Source organism: Pithys albifrons, chromosome Z, assembly GCF_047495875.1.
Source record: "Pithys albifrons albifrons isolate INPA30051 chromosome Z, PitAlb_v1, whole genome shotgun sequence".
Taxonomy (NCBI): domain Eukaryota; kingdom Metazoa; phylum Chordata; class Aves; order Passeriformes; family Thamnophilidae; genus Pithys; species Pithys albifrons.
The window spans coordinates 26,549,590-26,573,029 of record NC_092497.1 but is presented as its reverse complement, the minus strand read 5'-3'; the positions used below and the strand labels follow the sequence as shown (position 1 = coordinate 26,573,029).

The window sequence follows — 23,440 nt, the reverse complement described above, 5'->3', positions numbered from 1 at the left end:
TTGTGTAGGTGTGCATTGTATATTTTAACCTCTGACTGTTTTGGATGTTTTTTCTTTCTTTAGGTCTGGACTAACAACTTCACAGTCAGTGTCAAAAAAGGCCAAGTCGAGCAATTCCAAGCATACGATCGAAATGTTTTTCAAATGACTGCATAGCAACATATTCTATATGAAATATTTCATAGAATTTTATGACTGCAAATTAATTTGACATTGGTGGCAGGCTTGATGCAAGTGCCTGTCACTTTTAAAGCCCTTGCATGTCTGTATAAAAAAAAAAAGCATGATGTCTGAGGTAGAAGAAGAGGTACAAATAGAAATGAAGTAATTATTGTCTTCTTATTTTCCATTTCTTTTGAGAATAATACCTTTTTTCCCAGTTGCTTCCAAGAATCAAGGTTTGCTACCACTTCAGTTTTGTTAATGCTGAACATGTGGAACTTTCTGAGAGCCATGAGCACCCTCATGAATTCTCTCTGCTGTTCAAAAAGCAGAACAGGTTGAGTGGAGCTGCCACTGAGAGAGCTTGTAGGGCAGGCTCCCTAGAGAGCAGGAATCATTAGTGAGGGTGTCGGTTGTGGTGGCTGAAGGCTCTCGCAGGACCACACCTGACCTGCCATCCTCAGTTGATTGTATTGGCTGTGATAACCACAGTAGTTCAGTCTGACACTTCCTTGAACGCTTCAACACCGAATTTAATTATTATATTGGATATGTGATAACAAAGATGAAATGAGTTTCTTGATTTCAGCTTAGAAGTGTCTGTCTCAATAGACACAAAAATTTATTAGTCTCACAGTTTCAAAGTCAAGAACAAGAACTTAGAGCACTATCAAGCTTTTATTGTTGTTACTGAAAATTACTTCAGTAAGAATGGACCAGCTCTGAAGGACTCATTGTGGGGATATACTGATGACTTCACTGATTTAGAAAATGTTAATAAAACTATTAGTTGAGGAAGGATTCCTCCAGAGTAGTCAGACAAATGCTGTCTGATCCTTGGCCTTTCCAGAGAGATTGAGAATTTCTTCAAAATTTAAAATTGTTACCAGTCAATAGCACTAAATTTACTCTAAATAAAAGGGCTCGTTGTGCAATAATAGTGAATTATGTGGAAATACGCAAGATGATGAACCTTCGTCTCGTTTACCTATCTTTCTCTTTAAAATTATTTTGTATTTCTGAATAAATTACATTTTATGAATGCATATGTGGAAGGAAAAAAGGGATTTTATTATAAGTAAGTATTTATCAGACAATTTATTATGGCAGCATACTTCTTAGAAGTTACACAAACAATGCTAAGTCCTGTAGGAAATATAAATTATTTTTTAATTGCAAACTCATTTACACAAGTGGCTACTGTAGAAACATCTATTTTATTGTTTAACTGTATTGGCAGTACTTGGGGATTTGCTTTTTTTTAAACAAATGTGTACATGGTATGTCTTAGATGCCCAGGCTAAGTCCAGAATGTGCTTTTTTGTTTCTGAATTTGCTGGAATTATTATACCATCTTTACCTGCTTATCTGTTTGTTTGCCAGATGCTGCTGTACCCACAGCTCTGTCATTTGAAGTAATATGCTCTCTTATCTTTTTCGAATCAAATCAGCTGAACTAGTTCAGACTGTGTAAATTGACTCAGTTCACTTTTTCTGAACCAGATCACTAGCATTCAGCGTGAACTGTTCTTTTGACAGAGGTTTTCGGGATCTGAATCGGGAAGCGGCTCCCGGAATAATCCAGACACACAGGCAGGAGTGGTGTAAAATTGCCAAAAAGCCTTTACTTCCTCTTGGGGAGTGGGTTTAAAGACAAGGACAAGGGAGTGGCTTGGCAAAAGGGGGGTAAACTTGAAACAGGTTCGACAATGCAGCAGTCAATAACTTAATACAACCAATAAGAAAGCACTTGGGGGTTGGCTCCGGGGGGGGAATTCCGAACCGGTGGAAGGGATGAAACCGCGTGGCGCTACGATGGTCATGGTGGCTGCCACCCGCCTCTGCCGGTCGGCCGTGCGTCTCTATCTGGCCGGGACCTGCACTGCAGCCCGGCACCGGGTCCCCAGGGTCGGCACCGGTTCAGGCGAGGCCCCGCTACAGCGCACGGTCCCCCCGCGACCCGCACAAACCCCACCGGGGCCAGCGCCGTCCGTGCAGGCTTTTACGCGGCTTTTATCTGCAGCGGCATTGTGCGGCGCTGCTGTCGCGACACCTCCGCCGTTCCCAGAGGTGGTGGCTCCCACCGCCAGCCTCCCCTGCCCGTGTGTGCGGGCGGGGAGGCGAGCCCGCAGCGGGGGCAGTCCCGGGCCCGGCGGGGACCGTGTGGGGTCCCTCGGTGTCGCCGTGGCAACACCGGGACGGGACCTCCCCAGGAAGCTTGGAATTCAACACAAACTAACAGAACCAGGTTAGAACAGTGCAAACTAAACCTAAACCTCTGCCTCTGTTTCTTCCTCGTCTTCCAGTGAAGGTATATCCACAAGAGATGGTAGCTGGAAAGTTGTGGTAGGAAAGACATAAAAGCAACTGAGGGAACATTAAACTGCCACTGCTGTTTAGAAAGTGAACGCCTATCCATTTATGAGTTTGTATCAGTCTACTTCAATAAAGTGTAGAATCTAAGTATTACCGTGTAATTGTGTGTGCATCTTTAAAATGTGTATTTTTGTAATTTACTTAGCAAAAAGTAAGCTACTCTATGTGCTTGACGAAATTAGTTTGACTAAGCCTCTAAAGTTGTCTTACCATCTGTTCAAAAATGAAGTGTCGTAGAGCTGTCATTTTGAAGTGTTAGGAAAAGGCAGAAACATGAGCAGGACAGAGTTTGGGCTTGAAATGTTCTGCCAATGCATTGATCCACCTTGGAATTATTTTGGGGATGGTTTTTCACAGCCCTGTCTCTCTCCTTCTCACACATTGTAGTTTGCAGGTCCAAACCAAGGGCTGGAGTCATCAGGAATCATACTGCCCACAGGTCAGCCTAGGGAGCTGCTGTAGCTGCCCGGGTTTGTTGTCCAGTTGCTGTTGTGGGATCTGTGCCACATCCTTTCTAGTTGCCATTTGTACACGAGTGCCTATTGAAATTGGGCCTCTACCTTTCACTGTTCTAATTACTACTTGTAAGCAAAGGCAAGTGAGAACAAGGAGCTGTAACCTTAAGGTATGAGGGTAACTGTAAGAAGCTGCAGTTGCACAGACTAAGAATCCTGCAGTTCATACTTTCAGCAGAAGAACACAACAAGATTATTACGCAGTTTAATAAAAACTGAATAGTCATTACCTAGACTTCAAATCTCACCTTCTTTTACAGAACATAATTTTTGTTTTTTCCCCTTTATGTGCTATTCAAAATGCTTGGGTCTTACCTTACATTTTGTCTTTATATTGGTTCATTTATGTATTTTTACTACTGTTATTTTAATGTTAAAGTTCTCTTGAGTTCCTGTCAAGTGATGAATATGTTGCAATACTTCCTTGCTCTGCGCTTTGTTTTGGATTCTGCATCTGCATCAGTCTTTCTGCAGTGTTTTGGGGCCACTTGAAAGAGTCAATTGAAAGAGAATTTGATAAACTTGCTATTTGCAAAATTTGAGCTCACAGGATATGCACTGAAATAGTATTGTATGTTAAAATGGAAACTAGCAGCTGATGTTTCCTGACTGTATATAAAAATGTGATTTTACTGTAACTCATCCTCTGTATGAGGCTGCAAATCTGTTCCTCCTTTGGTGCCCACTTTGTAGACAAACCTAATCACTCCACAGTTGTCTCTGACCACTCGTTTGGAAAAGCAGTGTTAACGTTGAAAACAGTGGGTCTATATTACTAGCCCATTCATCATACAGAAATAAACTTCCTCTTAAGAAATTTTGCTGGAACATTTGACTCACAGGAAGCAAGAAAAAGTGAAACCTCCATAATTCAACTGTGGCTAAATCAGTTGCTTGTTCTTCTCAGTTAGGTGTATTTTCACAGGGTTTGGGGTTTTTTTTCAGCTGAGTAATGTTCACCTACTGGCAGTACAGTTGATGTAATTGTCTTATCAGACTAAGGTGTATTAAATGTAAAGATTTTTGTACATCACAGACTGTCTGTATCAAAAGTGTTTAAAGGAGAACTGTGAAATCCCTTCATCTGCGATAAGCAGAATCTGATCCAATAGCTTTATATCTGAATTTGCTCAGTTTAAAACACTTGAGTCTTTCAGATTAATTTTACCAGGTACAGGTGTTGTGTCAATAATCTTGTATATTAAAATGACAATGAAATTTATATACAAATCAAAAATTACAATGAAGAAGCTTCAGACATCTCTATGGTTTTATGAGGCTGAATACTGGTAGTTCTGCATTCTTGGAGATACTTTTCCAGTATTTATTTTCAAATGTTAGCAGTATCAAAGGCTGGCTTTGATGTAAAATTTAAGGTAGTCACTCAAAAAAATTTTTATGTCCTATCTCAGAAAAATCATTGTCTATGTGAAATGAAATACCAGTGCTGGTTTAAGTAGACCAAAGTAACAGTGGACTGCAAGATAAATGAAGAAATAGATTGGATGGATCTCAGTATGTCAGTTCACAAAAACTGAACCTTTGGGGATATGTGTATTGATTTTGATGGAACTTTGAAAAAAGCAAATGAAAACACTGTCTACCTGAAACAAATTGGATCAAAACTCCTACTTGCATGTGCATAGTTCTGCACAAATTCATGGCAGAAGCACCTCAATCTCTTACGTCCCAAGTCTGTCAAGCTTTCAGGGTAGCAAGGACAGTTGTCCTCTCCAGTACAGTCAACATTCGTTCAGAGTGGTGAGAATAACTCTCCAAAATGGTCTCCGACTTGCAGAAAGAGCTCCATGACTACTAATTAGTAATGCAGACATGGCTACATGATAATTAGTAATACATCTTCCTGCTTCTCTGGGGACACTCCCTTGTCGCGGGAGAGAAGCTTGCGTGCCCTTGTGAGGTTGAGAGCTATGCTGGTGGTGGTTTGTGCCTCCGGTAGGGTCTCCCATGCCAGACAGGTCTCAGCTGAAGGGTCAGACAAAGTGTGTCCATGGGCTCACTAGCCCTCTGGCAACCATCCTAGGAGAGGGACAACTCTAACTCCAAACCCAGGCAGATGGAGCTTGCTTAGCCCTGTAAGGCCATCCATCTAAGAGAAGGATACTCTAACCAAACCTGTGTCCTGAGGTATTCACTGTCACCGTCCAAGCTCGCTGGGCCGTGGCAGATGAACCTTAGGAGTAAAGGGTGGGGCCAGTTCTGCGCACGCTGTGCCTCACCTAAAAAATCCATTGCGCAGGCTTGAAGGGTTAACCCACATTGCAAAGCCCTGTAGTGACAGGTGAGGGTCGAAAAACGGCAGGTGATAGGAAGCAGCTGGAAGCCGCAGACCCAACCCCACATGCAGGCGGTTCAGGATATGGGTCATTTGAGACTTGACCCCAGAGATGACAGTCTCTTGCGGCAGCATCCTGAATGACCAAGCAGCCTTTTCTAGGGACACCACTGCTTGCTCCACATGGAGAGGGGCCTAGCAAAGGTGGCCTAAACAAAGCTCATCTCCACACCCGGTTGGATAACCGCGGCCAACCAGCATCTTCCATGCGGTCAAACAAAAACAAAGAGATTTCAAAGGCTTACACCTGCCTGCAAAGGTGTGCTCAAACTAACACTCGCATGTTGGAACATCAGAACCATGCTTGATACTGGGGATAGTGGACATCCTGAGCGTCGTTCTGCTCTAGTTGCCCATGAACTGTCACGACTCAACGTTGACATTGCTGCTCTGAGTGAAGTTCATCTTCATGAGGAAGGCAGCCTTAAAGAACATGGTGCTGGCTACACACTCTACTGGTCAGGCAAACCCAAAACCGAAACACACCTTTCAGGAGTTGGCTTCATGATTAAAAACTCCATTGCCTCCAAACTTGAAAACTTGCCTACAGGTTATTCCAATCGCATTTTGTCCTTATGCCTCCCTCTACACAACAAGCAACATGTTGTTCTCTTTAGCGTATATGCCCCAACTCTCCAAGCTGACCCAGCAGAAAAAGACAAATTCTACACAGACCTGCGCCGCCTCACCCAAAATGTTCCTGCAGATGATAAGATCATAATCCTTGGTGACTTCAACACCAGAGTAGGTAAGAACTCTGAAGTCTGGAAAGGAGTCCTGGGCAAGCATGGTGTTGGAAACTGCAACGACAAGGGACGCCTCCTGCTAGAATTTTGTTCAGAACGGCAGCTCACCATCACCAACACTATCTTTCAAAAAAAGACAGCCTGAAGACAAACTGGATGCATCCTCAGTCCAAGCACTGGCACCTCATTGACTATATCTTAGTACAACAGAGAAATGTCGGTGATGTCCGTCATACTCGAGTGATGCCGAGTGCAGAATGTCAAACAGACCACCGCCTTGTGCGTTGCAAACTTAACCTCCACTTCAAGCCCAAACCTAAGAGAGGCGGCATTCCAAGGAGGAGGCTCCAAATTAACAATCTTCAAACAGCTACAGTGAGAGACAGCTTTCAGGTAAACCTTCAAACTACACTTAATCCCATAGATCCCTCTCCTGAAGCACTTTGGCAACATATTAAAAATTGCATCCTGCAGTCCTCTGAAGAGTCCTTAGGGTTCTCCTCCAAGAAAAACAAAGACTGGTTTGATGAAAACAATCAAGAGATCCAGGAATTGTTGAAGAAGAGAACTGCTCACCAAGCACACCTTGCTCAGCCATCTTGCCATGTAAGAAGAGCTGCCTTTCATCTTGCATGAAGTAAGATCCTATAGAAGCTTTGAGACATCCAGAGCAAATGGTGGCTCAGCCTTGCAGGAAAGACCCAACTGTGTGCAGATTTGGGTGACCAAAGAGGATTCTATGAGGCCCTGAAAGCAGTGTACAGACCCACACACCAGGTTCAAAGTCCCCTACTCAGTGTAGATGGTCAAATGCTTCTAACAGATAAAACCTCCATTCTGAACCGATGGTCTGAACATTTTCAGACTCTCTTCAGTGCCAGCCGTGTAGTCCAAGGCTCAGCAATTCAGCACATTACACAACCACCGGTGACAAATGAATTGGATGTAGCCCTTACTGTGGGAGAGACACTTAAGGTCATACAACAGGTGAAAACTGGCAGGGCTGCTGGGGTTGATGGAATTCCACACGAAATCTGGAAGCATGGAGGTCAAGCACTCCATACCAAATTTCATGAGCTTGTTGTATGTTGCTGGGAACAAGGAGAACTACCACCAGATCTCCGTGACGCAGTCATCATCACCCTGTACAAGAAGAAAGGAGAAAAATCAGACTGCTCAACTTACAGAGGTATTACTTTGCTCTCCATTCCTTGTAAAATCCTTGCAAGAATACTTCTGAACAGATTAGTACCCCCTATCGCAGAAGAACTTCTACCTGAAAGCCAGTGTGGTTTCAGAGCCAATAGGAGCTCCACAGACATGGTGTTTGTTCTCAGACAACTGCAAGAGAAGTGTAGGGAACAGAACAAAGGTCTCTATGTAACCTTCGTTGACCTCACCAAAGCTTTGGACACTGTGAGCAGAAAAGGCCTGTGGCAGATCTTGGAACGTTTAGAATGTTCCCCCACGTTCCTCAAAATAATCATCCTGCTACATGAGGATCAGCGTGGACAAGTCAGATATGGTGATTGTGACGTTCAGATCTGCTTAATTTTTGATGCAGATTGAACTACAAGTTCGAATCATTCTCTTGAGCAAAATTAAAACTCAAACAAGTTATCTGTAAATACCAAAAACTGATTTTTATTAATTGATTGCGAGAGAGATGCGAAAGGAAAAGAGGAAAAATAAGAAAAGTTAGGAAAAATGCTTAAGATTATTTATAGAAGCAGAGAAAAGATACCACCATGAAAAACTACTTGAGTGCCTTATCCATGTAACTGACAGGAAGGAGGGGGGGATGCAGATGCTCTCTCTGTTTCTGCCAGGATGTTATCTCTTGGCTGCAAGAAGATGGTGAGTCTTTGAAATGCAAAATACAGTTATTTCCCCGGGGCCGGCTGGCTTCTGGAGTAGCTGCAAAAGAGGGTGCTTTATTTTAGCCTCTAAGAGAAAAATTCAGAGAAAGGATATACCTTCACAGACAGTCACTGACTATTCAAGCTGGCAAGCAGTCTCGCTCTAGGCCGATGCCCTCTCTCCAGGCTGACAAGCAGTCTCTCCTTCAAGGCAGATGGTGTTGGAAAGAAGGTAAGACGAGCTGAGAGGAGAGATCAGAAGAAGACTAGGCAAGGCATCCTAGTTTCTCCTTGTCTCTTGTTCCTCCAACTTCTGAATTCATCTTCAGGTTTTTATAATGCTTTCCCAATCTCTACACATGTTTTTTTGCACGTAGTCAGGTCCAGATGTGGGAAACTGACGACAAAAGCAGGATTTTCTGGCAGGAAGTATTTCCTTGAGAAAGCTTTTCCACTAAAGCTGACGTAGCAATGTTAGCAGAATGTATTGAGAGGCAGAAAACAATGGAGAAACATATTTTTGACTTGTTTACACGCTACATATTCTACCCCGATGATTCGACATTGTTTTTCAGCACATCAATGTAGCTTTCCTCAGTGGTGGTAATATGAATATAGCGGACAGAGGGAGAGAATGAAATAAGCAAACGATTGATCATGCATTTAACTAGGCCAATGCCAATAATTAAGAATACAATTCCAATGACAATTGCTATTCCAATTTGTATAATCCATTTTCCCCATCCCGTGAGTCCAAAAGAGTCCAGGATGTTAGTAGTCCACGATTCACTAAACACTTCATGTGGTTGCATTGCATAACACAAATTTCTAGTGTGATTACTTATTTCTCTCATTGTGGTTCGTGCTTCATCAGTGGAGGCTGAAGCATTATAAATTGTTATACAGCATTCAGTTTCTGACAAATTTAACATTCCACATACACCTTGTTCTTTTAACAGTAATTAATGCTAATCGGTTTTGCAATGTCATCTTAGAAGTTTGCTGGACTTGAGTGTAATTCTCCAAAAGCATGCTGTGTCCAATTGCTTAAAACACTTAATTGCCAGGTAATATCTTCTAATATAAATTGGTGTCTTTTTAAGGTGACAAAGGGGGTAAAGAAATTTTCAAGAAAAAGGGAGGCTTTTTGTCCAGTTGTATAATGATCTGGAAAGTCAATTCCTTTAATTGCCCATTGTGGTCTTTGTTTTGCTTTTGGAGAGGGAATAACACTGCGTTGGTGACGTTCTTTAAACTCTTTAGCAAAAGTAAAGACACGTCTGGGGCAGAGAGGGAATTCCGGGTCCACACCTAAGCCCAGCATGCTGCTGTAGTGACAAATGCGAATAAAACTTCCCATCAGAGCACCCCCAGGCCATTCCCAGAGGGGTATATATTTTGCAGTTTTACAATAAGTATTGTCTACATGATCAAGGATAATGATTTTAGGTTTAGTATTTATTGGAGTACCGTGGATTGGGTAGTGAGTATAGGGAATGCCACAGTGATTAAGGAGATATTTGGAGGTTGAGTTACAGGATTCATCCTGATTTTTCCAGCCTTTAGAGGGGTATCTCCAACAAGTACACATGTCTCTTATTAATGTTCTAATTCTAAGCATAAACCAGGTTTCTGGGGGATCTCCTGGTCCTTCTTTGCATGTTACAACCTTTGAGCAATTGAATAGAGGACTGTCTTCTACTTGAGACACAGTAAATTTGGGTTCTTTAAATTTGGATTTAAGAAATTGTTGTACACACCATGCCCACATTAAGTTTTTTCGGTCAATTGGGGTTATATTTGTTATATTAAGGAGTTGTACACACTGGAAGGGACTAAAAACTGTGGCATACTTACTTTCATATACATCTGGCATGTATAAGGGGCCAAAGAGGGGATCCCATGAAAAAACAAGGCAGGGTTGTTTAGCATTGTATTCCTCAAAGGTTATTGTTCCAGGTTTAAATTCACCTTTACTTGATTTAATAGATGGGTGAGGGGATTCAATTTGAGATAAGATAGTTACATTTACTTCTGGACGATTAGTTTTGCAATATTTGCTCTGTGACAACCAGTTAAGAGTTATATTAGGAGGCGGGATATAAGTTTGGTATAGGTCATGCACTATAGGAATGCCTTTCCAGAGTATTTGAGCTCCATTGGTCTTGTTTGTCCACTGCTCAGATAGGGGTAAAGGGGCTGTCACACTTGTCATGTTAAAAACAAAAGATAAATTCAATGGTATCATAAAAAACCGCAATCCTTGTTCAGTAGATTCAGGTAAAGTGATACAAATACCTTGATCAGTATGATTCCATATTTTTGCAAACCCTTTGATTAGTTCCCAGGCAAGATTTTTCTGATTTTCACCTTTAACAGTTAGTTCTGATGAGCATACATACAAGGTAAATAACCATACAAACATAACTAACAACTTATAACTACAGTTACCCATAAACTCAAACATAGTCCAAATTTGAGGTTCTTTCTTTCACCGTTCTGAAAAGTTTTCTTTGTTGAACAGTTACCTGTAAAAGGAAAAGAAAAGTCTGTCCAGCCCCTTTTTATGGTCAACATTAAAATGTAGGAACAATCCATCATGAGCTTATTTTGTGTTCTTTGCCATAAGCATCTTTAGCTTTCCAGGAGTACATGTTCAAGGGTGTGTCTAGTGCCATCGGTACAGCTCCCACAGTAGGCAGTTCTACTAATACAGGCTGCCCAGGAAGGTGAGAGGGTTTTTGATTACTCTCAGGTTTTGATGTTGCTGGTAGCAGAGAGGGAGGCTGTGGATAAAAAGCTGTGAGTCTGGGACAACCATTTACCCCCCATCTGTCATTTATTACTTTTACAGTATCACAGAGTCGTTCGGTCCAATTGGGTTTTTGAGGTTTTAGAAATCGTTTTAGCAGGCCATTTGTTCTCTCCACTATGCCATTTGCTTGTGGATAATAAGGTGTGTGGAATATCCACTGGATTCCTTCTTCCTTGGCCCACTCCTGGACGATGGCAGCTGTGAAGTGTGACCCGTTATCTGATTGGATAGATACAGGTTTGGGGAAAAAACTGAACCACATTTTAAGAGCTTCCAGAGTGTTTGTACTGGTTGCCCGAGGGAAAGCTTCTGCTTGCACCAATCCTGACCTAACTTCTACTCCTACTAACACATACTGTTTTCCCTCAGATTTTCTAAAGGGTCCAATATAGTCTATTTGCCATGTGTCCCACAGACCTTTTTTGTCTCTTATATGTAACGGGGGTTGTCCTAAAGGGTGACGCTCAAGTCGGGTTCTGCACTGCTCACATGAGGATATGCAGCTGCGGCACATCTCTCATGTGACTGGCCATTCCCTGCTTCCTGCTTCTCTGTAAAGGTCTTGTGCTCCTGTGTGCTGTCCCTTTAAATGGAGCCACTCTAACAGTCTATCCAGTTCTCAGCAGGAGCTTTCACACTTACTGGGGATAGTTTGGCTAGTTCATCTACTTTGATGTTCCAGTGGCTAGCTGGAGTTTTATTTTCCTGGTGAGAGGCTACTCACCTGACTAAAAAATTCCCTTTCTTTGCTATAGCAAGAATTTCTTGCCACTTTTCCTTTTGCCAAACAAGGACTCTATTCACCTCCCAGTCATTTTTGTCCCAGAAGGGGAGCCACTCAGTACACCCTTTGAACACAGCAAAAGAATCTGTGTAAACATACACAGAGTCAGAGGTTTCAGCTTCATGGTTAAATACACTCCAAACTGCTACTAATTCTCCTACCTGTGCACTGCCTTCTCCTTCGGTTATTATTTTGTTTCCAGTGTTTACTTCTAAAGCTGCAGCACGGTATTTCCAAACTTTACCCTCCCGCTTAGCTGAGGCATCCGTAAACCACACATGCTGCAATTGCTCTGAATATGGGGGTGCTACTGGGGTCACAGAAGGTAGAGAGTCAGCAGTGCTATTTAAAGTTACTTCATCCTGTAAGGGAAGATTTTTCCGAGCTCCTTCTGTTACCTGAAAAATGGTGCAATAATGTTCAATTTGAGCATACCATTTCTGAACAGGGGCTCGCTGGGCCACCCTGCCAGGGGGTGGGGTTCCTGCCAAAACAGGCATAATGACCTTAAAGGGTCCCCTTAGAATTAGGGCTTGCTGACGAACAATTTTTTCTGTTTCACGGAAAGCAGTACTCACCACAAACAAGCCTTTTTCCCAGGTAGAATATCATTTTTAGCATCTTTAAAGCTGTGGGAATAAAATCCTATGGGGCTGGTGGGACCATCAGGTCCTCTGTGCCATAAGTGTATGGACAGTCCAGAACTTGCAAATCCCCACTCAATTTGTACTGGATCACTAGGGTGTATGGGACCCAGTGAGTGGTATGTGTTGGCCTCAAAAATTAGGAGTTGCAAGGCTTCATCATGAAGGGGAGTCCATTCCCACTTTGCTTTTTTCCTCAGCAAATCATATAAAGGCCGTGCAATTATTGAAAAATCAGGAATGTGTTTTCTCCAAAAAATTAGCAGGCCTAAAGCATGCTGTAAATCCTTTTTGTTTTCAGGTGTTTTAAGTTGGTCTAGGCAAGTGAGTGTATCTGGGGGAATACAAACCATTCCTCCTTTCCACCAAATTCCTAGGAATTTTACTTCTTGTGCAGGAGTTTGTAGTTTTTCAGGAGGGATATGTAAGTCCAGAGACTCAAGGTGCCTGATAATGTTTGTTTGACTTGTTTGCACAGATGTAATTTGATCTCCTCCCACTAAAATATCATCAACGAATTGGTACACTTTTACTTCTGGTGCAGGAGGAATAAGTGACAGCTCTTGTGCTAGTGCATGATGTGCTAGAGTGGGTGAGTGTTTGAATCCTTGTGGGAGTCGGGTAAAAGTGTATTGCTGACCCTCCCATGTAAAAGCAAAGCGCTCTTGATCCTGTTCCTGTAGGGGAACCATGAAAAACATGTCTTTTATGTCAATAGTGGCCATAATTTTATGGGCTTGTTCTTGGATGGTAGCTATTAACTCAGCTAGATTTGGGACTGCTGCAGTGAGAGGTCCTGTATTTGCATTCAGGTGTCGGTAATCTACTGTCGATCTCCAGTTACCATTTGGTTTACGGACAGGCCAAATAAGTGAATTGTAAGGAGAATGTGTTGCAACCACTATCCCCTTTTCTTTTAAATCTGTAATAACTGGAGTGATACCTTGTCTGGCTCCTAAGGGTAAAGGGTAAGGTTTGACATTGGTTATCAGGGAGAGAGGAAGAGCAGGGGCAGATCGTAGTAAACAGAGATGTGAGATTTCCTTTCCAAAAGTCCATATGTTTCCTTCATCATCAGTCCAAGACTTTCCTTTAAGGAGGTCTAACCCCAGTAAATTGGTAGGAAATTTACCTAAAATCATGATGGTTTCAACTGCTTTCTCCTCCCCTGGTAACCAGCATCTTACCTTTGCTGTTATCTGGGGCTGTATGTTTCCAAAAGCGTCTGCAACAAACATTCCTTTACGTGAGGGAGTGATTCCACATGCAGATGCATCTTCAAGTTTCAAAGCAGATATCTGAGCACCAGTATCTACTAGAAAAGTGACAGGAGTTTTACGAGGACCAATAGGACAGGTTATTAGCAAGTCACCTTTAGAATTTTTGGTAAGCCTTCTAATGTAAATCCAACCTTCACCCCCCGGCTCACCTATTGAGGATGAAGTGAGGAGTTTCCCATCACCTCCTCTATTTTTAGTTCCTCCAGGGGAGGGGCGGTAGCAGCTTTAAGGGATCCCCCTTTTGCTGGCCACTCTTGAATTAATATTTCTAATTTATCTGTGGGTTGGCCATCCATTAGGGATTTAGGGATTCCCTTTTGCAAGCCTGCAATCCACAGGGTATTCCATTTTTCCCTGTGAGTCCCCGTATTTGTGGGTGCCCCCTGCCCAGAAGAAAATGTTACTTTTCGGAGTTTTACTGGAGGAATAGTTGTTTTGCATTCTGTTCATCAAATTGATTTAGAATCAATAGTAACTGAAGGTACTGGACCATATTTTCTTCCATAATTAATTAACTCTTGTGCTACCTCCCCCCAGGTCCAGATTTTATTTTTATTTTCTCCACGGTAAGCGCCAGGGCTTAAAGCAGCTTCTAAAGTGGCTGCAGCCCTTTCTTCTTTGGTGAGACTTTCTATTTGTCCCTTTAGCTGTATGCCTATGGGTTTCAAAGATTCAGGGAGGCCTCTGATAAGAGGGATCATTCTTTCAGGGTTTACCGTCAGCATCATAGGAGATTCACGTCTTGGTGTTAATTCTCTGTCATGCATCATTTGTAAACAAGCTGCCTTTTGAACACTCTCCACAATTCGATTAACATTTCCCACTATTGCCAGAGGATCTCCCCTCTCTAGGGGGCTGAGCCCCCCAGCCCAATAGGCTGCTCTTTGGGTTATAGACAATGGAGCACGGTTATCTCCTGTGGTCAGAAAAACTCCAGCTCCCCAAAATCCCTCAGCTTCTTTTTCTGATAACAAAATTTGATCACCTCCTGTGAGAGAGACTCTCCAAACATACTCAGCTTCAGATTCTCTAGGGGTTCTGCTGTATTCCTTTTTCAACTTAGCCAATTCAGTTGCTGTATAAGGAATTTCTTTCGTAGTTATTTGGGGTGTGTCATCATCTGACCCCTCATATGTATATTCGGTTTTAATCAGGGGTCGTAGGGCAATAGCCTGCTTTTCAACTTGGTCACACAAAGGTTTTAGATCAGAGATGTGATATATTTCTTTAGATGACTCCAGCTCTGTTTCTTTTTTCCCTTCATTCCTTATTCTTGCGTATAACTCTTCTCTGAGTACTCTAGTGGTGGCTTTTTCATTCCTTATTTCTTCTTGGAGGACATTAACAGTCGTTTACTGTTCCTCCAGCTGCGTCTGCAAGGATTTAACTAAATCTTGCAGGGAGTTAACCACTTTTGTGTGACTTTTTTGCTGTTGTACTTTGTGGTTAACTGCAGTAATTAAAGCAGCACATAATATTGAACACACAATAGGTTTTCCTTTACCTTTTCTAGCTCTTACCCCGGCCGCAGGGTAGAGATCCTATGAACAATTGCTTGAATATTACACCAATTATCTTGTGCCCACTCCATTCCTGGAGGAGATACCTTGGCCTGAAATTCATCTAATAGATTTATAAGCGCTTGCACATCATTTTTCATATTACCACAAATTTGGGGTGAATATGTTTCCAGGGGGTACCTCTTGAAAGTTACAGCAAAATTTCCCCAAATTTTTCACTCCTCTCCCTGGAAAGGCCCCTCTTAAAAGTTAATTTCTAAAATTACACAACAAGTCGGAGCGATCTTCTTCAGGGAGCCCTTCTTAAAAGTTACAGAAAATTTTCCAAAGTCTCGCTCCTTCCCCTGAAGAGTTACCTCTTAAAAGTTACCATGTGCACATTAACTTCAAAAAACAAGGCAAAAAACAACCAAACACACAAACAAACAAATTTGTAATGTCAAAGTCCTAAAGTCACAGTCCTAAAGTCAGAAAGGAAGGTACTTTTACTGTGTTTGTGAGATATCTTACTTTGTTTGTCTTATTATAAAAAATAATCGATCATAAAAATTAACAATTATCAGATTTTTGGGATAAACAGTTTTGCTTCAAGAGAATCCTGTCTGTGATGCCAAATTAATGTGTAGTTCAATCTGCATCAAAAATTAAGCAGATCTGAATGTCACAGTGATGCACTCTCTGAGCCCTTTCCAATAACCAGTGGTGAGAAACAAGGTTTCTTGTACCAATTCTATTCACAATCTTCTTCAGCATGATGCTGCAAAGAGCCACGGCAGACCTTGATGAAGAAAACGACATCCACATCTGATATCGTACTGATGGAAGGCTATTCAACCTAAGGCGACCGAAAGCCCACACCAAGACCCTGAATCACCTTGTCCATGAGCTACTTTTTGCTGACTGTGCTGCCCTGGTTACTCACACAGAAGCAGCTCTGCAGCGCTTAACATCCTGCTTTGCAGAGGCTGTTGAGCTTTTTGGGCTGAGAATCAGCTTGAAGAAGACAGAAGTTCTCTACCAACCTGCACCTCAGGAAGTCTTCCATCATCCCCACATCACCATAGGTGAATCAGAGCTTAAGTCAGTCCAGCAGTTCACCTATCTGGGAAGCATCATTTCCTCAGACAGCAAGATTGACAAAGAGATAGACAACAGGCTAGCAAAGGCATACAAAGCCTTCGGAAAACTCCATAAAAGAGTCTGGTCCAATAAACACCTGAAGAAAAGTACAAAGATCAGTGTCTACAGAGCCATTGTACTGTCTACTCTTTTATAGGGGTCTGAATCCTGAGTCATCTACCGCCACCACCTGCGGCTTCTCGAACGCTTCCATCAGCGCTGCCTCCATACAATCCTAAACATCCACTGGTCTGATTACGTGACCAATGTGTCTGTTCTTGAACAGGCAGGGGTCAGCAGTATTGAGGCCATGCTGATGAGAATGCAGCTACGCTGGGCAGGGCACGTCTCCAGGATGGAGGATCACTACCTCCTGAAGATTGTGCTCTATGGAGCTCACCACCAGCTGCTGCAAGAGAGGAGCCCTGAAGAAGAGATACAAGGACTCCCTGAAACAGCACCTCAGCCTTGGCCATATTGACTGCCACCAATGGTCCACTCTGGCCTCCAATCGGGATTCATGGAGACACACCATTCACGACGCTGCTGCTTCCTTTGAGAACGCACGGAGAGTCAGTCTTGAGGAGAAAAGACAACGCAGAAAGAACCGTTCCTTGCCAATATCACCAAGGATACTTGGCAAAAGGAGACTTTCTGCTGTGCCTTTTGTAGCCAGACTTGCCTATCCTGCATCGGCCTCTTTAGCCACCAGCACGCTTGCAGCAAGCATGGATAGTGCCCTTCCCAAATCTTTGTTCACAAAGCCTAGCCACGATTATGATGATATCTACCTGACGCCTGGCATCATGTGCAAGCAGTGGTGCCTCTGTATGTCTGTGCATGTGTCCCTGTGGAATGGCTTTTCAAAAGTGTCACTTGTTTCTGTGGTGCAACAGGACTGCCTTTTTTCACATGTGCCTTTAGAGGTGCTGAGTGCTGCTGTCGCACAAGGCTAGAGAAGACCTGGGGGAGATCGGATGAGGCAAGGATGATCCTGTTCACTGCCTAGCCAGTGTCAAGTAATTCAGTGTATTTCATTCCTAGTATCTCTTAGAACAAACTCTAGGAGCTGTTCCACACCTCTGCCCCTTCGGGTGGTGTGTCCAGGCGGGAGCGCTGCTGCAGGCATGCCCGCAGGAGTGTGTTGTGCCTGCGTGAGCTTGAGCCGCAGGAACCGGTTTGTCGGGGCACCTCCCTCCGCAACCGGCCTGGGGCCCCTTCCCTTAGGGAAGGAGGAAGACGGGCCAGGGTCAGCGATGAAGGGTCTGAGCCGTCTGCTCCGCACCGGGGAGGATGCCATGCGGGGAGCCATGGCCGCCAGCCACGAGGGCTGTGAGTCCTGGGGCGCTGTGGGGCATGCAGCCGGGAGGCAGTGCAGGCTGGGGGGGGCAGTGCAGAGGGGGGAAGCAGTGCAGACTAGGGGGGCAGTGCGGGGGGGGGGGGGGGTGTGTCAGTGCAGAGCGGGGAGGGGCAGTGTAGGCTGGGGCGGCAGTGCAGCCTTGGGGGGGCAGTGCAATGCAGTCTGTGGGGTCAGTGCAGCCTCGGGGCGGGGGGGGAAGGGGACGACGGGACGGACGGACAGTGCAGCCTAGGGGGCAGTGCAGTCTTGGGGGACAGTGCAGCCTATGGGGCAGTGCAGTTGGGGGGGCAGTGCAGCCTGGGGCGGGGCAGTGCGATCTGGGGCGGGGGGCAGTGTAGACTAGGGGCAGTGCAGTTTTGGCGAGGACAGTGCAGCCTCGGTGGGGGCAGTGCAGCTTGGGGGGCAGTGCAGACTGGGGGACAGTGCAGACTGGGGGAGCAGAGGCCCCTCTGGAGGGTCCAGCCTCATCAGGGCTGCCTGCCCTGGAGGAACGTGCCAGGCACTCGTAGGGCTGTCGGGTGGTGGGACTCATCCGAACCCACCTTTTGCCTTGACCGAAGAACAAAATGAGCTGTGGGGCTTTGGAAAGGACAACGTTAAACATAAGCTGCTTTACATGTAGTGAAAGACATCAGCAAATGTGTGGATGCAGGAACGGCAGCTGGGGTTTGGCGTGTTGCCAAGAGACAAATATTGCAAACTGCTGCCCTGCCTTAACTTCATTCCTCAACTTCTCGAAGGGGCTTCGCTGGCATTAGTAACGTACCTGGGGCTGAACCCCTGCCACCAGTTCCACAGCTGATCTGCGCCCCCAGTTTTTGTGGCACACAGAAATCAGGACCTTGCACTCAGCAACACAAGTGTCAGTGTTGGGGTCTCTGGTTTTCATCCTGCAGTCTGTGAGAACGCACTGCTCTGGCGTGGGCTGCAATTAGTGGAAACTAATTTTGTGGAAAAGGAGCGGTAGTTATTAAATCCTGTCCAGTGCTGTCATGTGACCAAAGTGTGACAACAAGAGTCCTCCTCCTGACCTGTGGCTCCTGCTTCCAGGCTGGCAAAGAGGGCAGATAGAGAAAAAAAACCTGATAAAATATCACTGTTGCACTCAGTGGGTTTTCCTGTGATCTCTTTGAATCCAAAAATTATTATTTTGTAAAAAGATTCTTGTGACTTAACAAAATACCACCACTACCCTAGAAATTTATTTCCAGTAAAAACAAAGGAAATATTGAAGATTTAATCAAACTATAAAATATATTAGTTAATTTTTAGAAACAATACAGTAAAGATATTTTTATTGTCATTTGAATCTAAATTTCATTGTTGTTTTTTTTTTTTTAATTTTGCCTCTTTGGAAGTCTTCAGCCAGCTCAAATTCCTGGGTTTTTTCGCATGTACCTTTTGAGATAATTTTGGATTTCATCCTGTGGCCACAACAGGAAATCAAGAACAGACAGGGGAGATGGAGGAACACACACGTGCAGGGATTTTCATTGTCTATGAGTACTGAAATCTCTGCTGCACTTTTTTACTTCAATGGAAATCACCCTTATTTGTGGTATTACTGAAAGACCAAATGAGGCCACTAAAATAAGACATAAATATAAGAAAAGAATTGAGGGTACCTCACTTTCTGTTTTGAGGCCAACAAAGCAATTTGTTTTTCTGCACTTTTTCACTTCCTCACCCTTCCAAGAGATGAAAAATGTTGGGACATTCAATATACTGCTGCTAAGGCTCTGTAAAAAGAAAATCAAGTGCATCAGGGAAGAAAGTTAAATTTGAGTTGGCTCAAAAGAAAAATTAAGTATAAGTATTTTATTGTTATAATATATACAGTTATTATATAACTGTAGGGCAATAAGTCAAACATTTTGTGTGAAGCCAAAGGAATATCCCCTAGAAAATCCTGACAACCACAAGTAGATAATTGATTACTAATGTTACCTGTAAACAGAGTGAGTACTAGTAACACAAGGAGTGCCAAATCCTGGACACTCCAGCTTGGATGGAAAATTTCCATTAAATCTGTAGTGTGACCACTCTGTACTCCTGGAATTTCATACATGGAAAAAAAAATTTGCAAAAGCAGCAAAAGTTTGGGCAACAAATCAGTGTTGTGATGTATTTGGATTCTCATTGTTCTTAACTCCTGAATTAATAGCCTGTTCTGGCCAGGTGGGGGTTGGTCTCTTCTCCCAGGCACTCAGCAATAGGACAAGAGGGCACAGGCTCAAGCTCTGCCAGGGGAAATTTAAGTTGGATATCAGAAAAAAAACTCTTTCCAGAGAGAGTAATCAGACATTGGAATGGCCTGCCCAGAGAGGTGGTGGATTCACCATCCCTGGAGGTTTTTAAACTGAGATTGGACGTGGCACTGAGTGCCATAATTTAGTAAATGGACTGGAGTTGGACCAAGGGTTGGACTTGATGATCTCAGAGGTCTTTTCCAACCCAATCGATTCTATGATTCTAATAAGTGGCATTAAAAGAGAGATTGTTAAACACAACATCCAGAGCAAAAGGGCTTTTTAGCAGCACATGGCCAATTTATGGTGTCTGGACAGGAGAGAAAACATCACTTATTAATTCTTTGTCAGAACTGAACAAAACTGTCCTTGCCAGTGCAGATATAGTAAATAAACATAATTTTCTCTTGTTTCTTAAAGTTAGTGTTGAGAAAACTCTTGGGGTTGTTCCTGAATGTCCTGAGGTGCATTTGTCTTTGCATCTCATGTAAGATATGTATGTGATGTTTATCATCAGGAATGAATATGGCCTAATTGTAACTAACTGCAGCTGCTTAGTGCTGTACATTTTGTTCCCACATTTGCCACAAATTTGTCTTGAGTGAGGTATCCTCTGACAATTTGTTTATCTGAATTTGAAATCAAGTTAGTGGAAAGCTCTGCAGGATACTTCTTTAGGGTAATAACTGTGGAAACTAGGAGTGAGACATTTCTTCTTCAAAGTTCCCTTTGTTCATAGATAAAGATCCCAAAGCTCATAATGCTGATTTTGCAGTTAGCCATGCTCCTTGTCACAGATGCCAGGGATGCCTTTTTATTTGGAACTGCAATTTTTTTTGTCTGTTTATTTGCGTTTCCCCTGTTGCCCCATCCTGTGATACAAGCAAAACATATTCTATGACTTCCAGAGAAATATGGGTAGATGCTTCTTTTATTTGAGGTGCTTGGATAATTTCATAGGAAAACTGGAAATAACCTTTGCAAGTATCCAGTTTAAATTCTAACTTGTTCTGTTGCAGTACAAATGTGATTATTCCCTCTGAGATTATAGCCAAGGGTAACATGTAAAATGCAATTAAGTGAATGCCATACTGATTTTCCTGAGTATGCTCTGCAGTTATACTGCCTCAAGCTGTATTTTTATTAGGCATTAATGAACTTAGGCATAATGCAGTAGGATGAACTTGCCTGAAAGGCCTCTAAGGAATAGATAATTGCTGTAGCTCCTTGTTCAAAAGAGTGCTGTCCTTTTTGGTGATATCTTTGGACAAGTGGCTTTCAGGTCAAAATATTCTACACAGAAAATATCTAAGTAATTATATTTTCAGTGTGATATGCTAGGGAATTAAACATATCTACTGACATTTTTGCAAGTGATTTAACTGCTATACTATTTTCTTCTAAGTAATTAATTAAATGTTAAGGTAGAAACATGAAAAATACTCTGACCCCCAGCTAACCAATTAAAAGATACTGGAATTTTGCTTTCCAAAGTTACTGAATATGCTATTGCAGCTACTGTAGTTGGCTAAACAGACATATTGAAAGGTCTCAGTTTAAAAATAAATGTCACTCAATTTTTTAGTTCAAGGTTTTTTGTGTTTTTCTCATCCCTTCCCCCCCAACCCCCCTGCTCCTTACCCACCCCACTGTAAAACCTGGTTTGGTTGGTTGGTTTTTTGATGTTTTGGTTTTCTTGTTGTGTCATACCATTTGGTCATTGCTTTACATTTTTTTGTGTTTTGGTGGTGTGTTATGTTTTAAAATAAAACAACTTTTAAAAAGAATATGAAATAAATACTGCAGTTCGTAGCATTCACTGGATGCCCACAAAATAATTTGGGACCAATTTAGATGGCAAGAGCTTTAGAAAAGAACAGTTCCTGTGAACAGTGCAGACAAAGGTAATCCATGTTCTGAAACATCTACCTGTACCTGCAGTTAAAATTTGAAAGTACAAACAGCAGCCTGATGTTTTTAGAGGAGAAAAAAGTAATCTAGAAACACTTCTCTGATGGCATTAAATCAATCCTTTATGTTGGTTGTGAATATTTTTTTAGTAATACAATTTTTTCATCATGTTTTTCCACAGTATTGCCAGATGAGAGAGAATTTCAATATGCAGCTAAAATGAACAATTTGGAGACCATGGAAAAGCTGTTTAAGAAGAATGTTAATATAAATGCTATGGATACTGTGAGTGTGAAGTGCCTGATGGATCACTGATAGGAAATGTGACTCCTTGGGGTGCTTGGTGGAATGCCAGCATTCTGGTATGCCCATCAGCTGCCAGGTGGTGGGGCTGCAGAAGTCCCCTCTAGGACCTGATTAAGAAAGATATCACACATCCATTGTGAACAGTAGGATTTGTGCAGCATAGCTCACAGGTTTTTGCATTTAGCCTCTAGTCAGTGTATCATGTTGGGAACTAAGGATTTCTCAATTGAGTCCCTGCTATAATATTTCCTCAGTGGTTTTGGATGACTTAATTTCTCATGTTCCCCTTCTTTTAGAGGACTTTACCTCACAGTCACTTTAAGAATGAATTTATGGACTAGAATTACAAATTTCAAGGGTGTAGTATTGCCCTTTGGCTTGTATGGAACCATGGGAGCATTCTGTCACACCCTCTGCCTCCAGGCTGAGATCAGAGTTCAGATTTTCCCCAGGTAGATTAAAATGCTTTTCTTATGCTGACTTGAACTCTAGGCCTAAAATCTGAGGATGTATATTTCACAGTAACAAAATATAGTGCTGTGTTTCGTAAGAGGTGGTTCAACAGCAAGAGAGTGGTCATGATATTAATCTGGAGTTGTGAATAACACTGTGCCCTCAGTGGCTACATATACATAATCTAACCATGAACAGCCAAAGTTAGTTAATCACAGATTCTGAAAGAACTTTCTTCCCATGACCACATGCATTTTTCGGGAAAGTATAACATAGTACATGTGTATTCTTTGATGTGTGAAAAAGAGGAGACAAAAAATTCTGTTGTATAAAGTTCTCTTGAACAGCAAGAGTCTTCCCATCAGTTGCATAGTATTCTAAAAAGTCACTTTAAAATAGTTCTTGCTTCCTTATTGCTTTCCAGAATTTAAGAAAGTAAACTAAATACATTTCCAGTCAAGTAGTTTGAAACTTTACTCTGTCAACCTTAAATCACACCTGTATTATGAGAGAGTTACTAGCACAACTCTGTGGGGGTTGTGCTTTGACTTATTCTCCTAGTAGCGGTGCAGCTTATACTGGCAAAGCCCTTCTTTTTCTTCATGTTGATCATTCCTGCCCCTGCAATCCCAAGCCAAATAAGCAAAGTTGTCTAAAGGTGAGTTTTTATAATATAATTTTTGTGCAAGAAGTTTTTTCTGGCATAAATCACACTTTTTAATGTTTTTAATGCATATCACTGTGAATTTAAGCTGATACTTGAATAAGTCAGATGACCTGCAGAGAAGACTATGAGAACAAATCAAAATGAACTTTTAAAGTTAATTAAATCTCTTTTGCATCCTTCTATGGAAACTATCAGTGAATTATATTGAACCCAGTTATGTTCACTTTAACAGAAAGCAAACTCTACTGAAGTTTAATTCAATTTAATAGATCCCTTTTAAACTCACACCATTAAATACTTTTTGAAACAAGTCTTCCT

The 23,440-nt window shown here is 42.5% G+C and overlaps 3 protein-coding genes across 9 annotated transcripts in view; 2 read left to right on the top strand and 1 right to left on the bottom strand.

Moving 5' to 3' along the window:
• The window catches only part of POLK (DNA polymerase kappa), a 44,337-nt gene extending 40,357 nt beyond the window's left edge, over positions 1–3,980 (top strand). For 4 of the 5 annotated variants that reach the window (XM_071580135.1, XM_071580133.1, XM_071580134.1 and 1 more), the window contains one exon: positions 64–3,980. In XM_071580135.1, coding sequence (XP_071436236.1) covers positions 64–148 — 85 coding nt within the window. In that variant the 3' untranslated portion in view covers positions 149–3,980. The remainder of the gene's footprint in view (positions 1–63) is intronic. The other variant, XM_071580136.1, reaches the window with a different exon arrangement.
• A 9,706-nt stretch (positions 3,981–13,686) lies between these two features.
• Positions 13,687–15,855, bottom strand: LOC139685015 (uncharacterized). The gene is given in 2 exon segments (XM_071581536.1): positions 13,687–14,867; positions 15,783–15,855. Coding segments are annotated over 2 exon segments (1,254 nt in total).
• Positions 15,856–17,404: 1,549 nt separating this feature from the next.
• ANKDD1B (ankyrin repeat and death domain containing 1B) overlaps positions 17,405–23,440 on the top strand; it is a 43,046-nt gene continuing 37,010 nt past the window's right edge. For all 3 annotated transcript variants that reach the window (XM_071581133.1, XM_071581134.1, XM_071581132.1), the window contains exons 1-2: positions 17,405–17,508; positions 21,878–21,981. In XM_071581133.1, the coding sequence (XP_071437234.1) occupies positions 17,433–17,508; positions 21,878–21,981 (180 nt within the window). In that variant the 5' untranslated portion in view covers positions 17,405–17,432. The remainder of the gene's footprint in view (positions 17,509–21,877; positions 21,982–23,440) is intronic.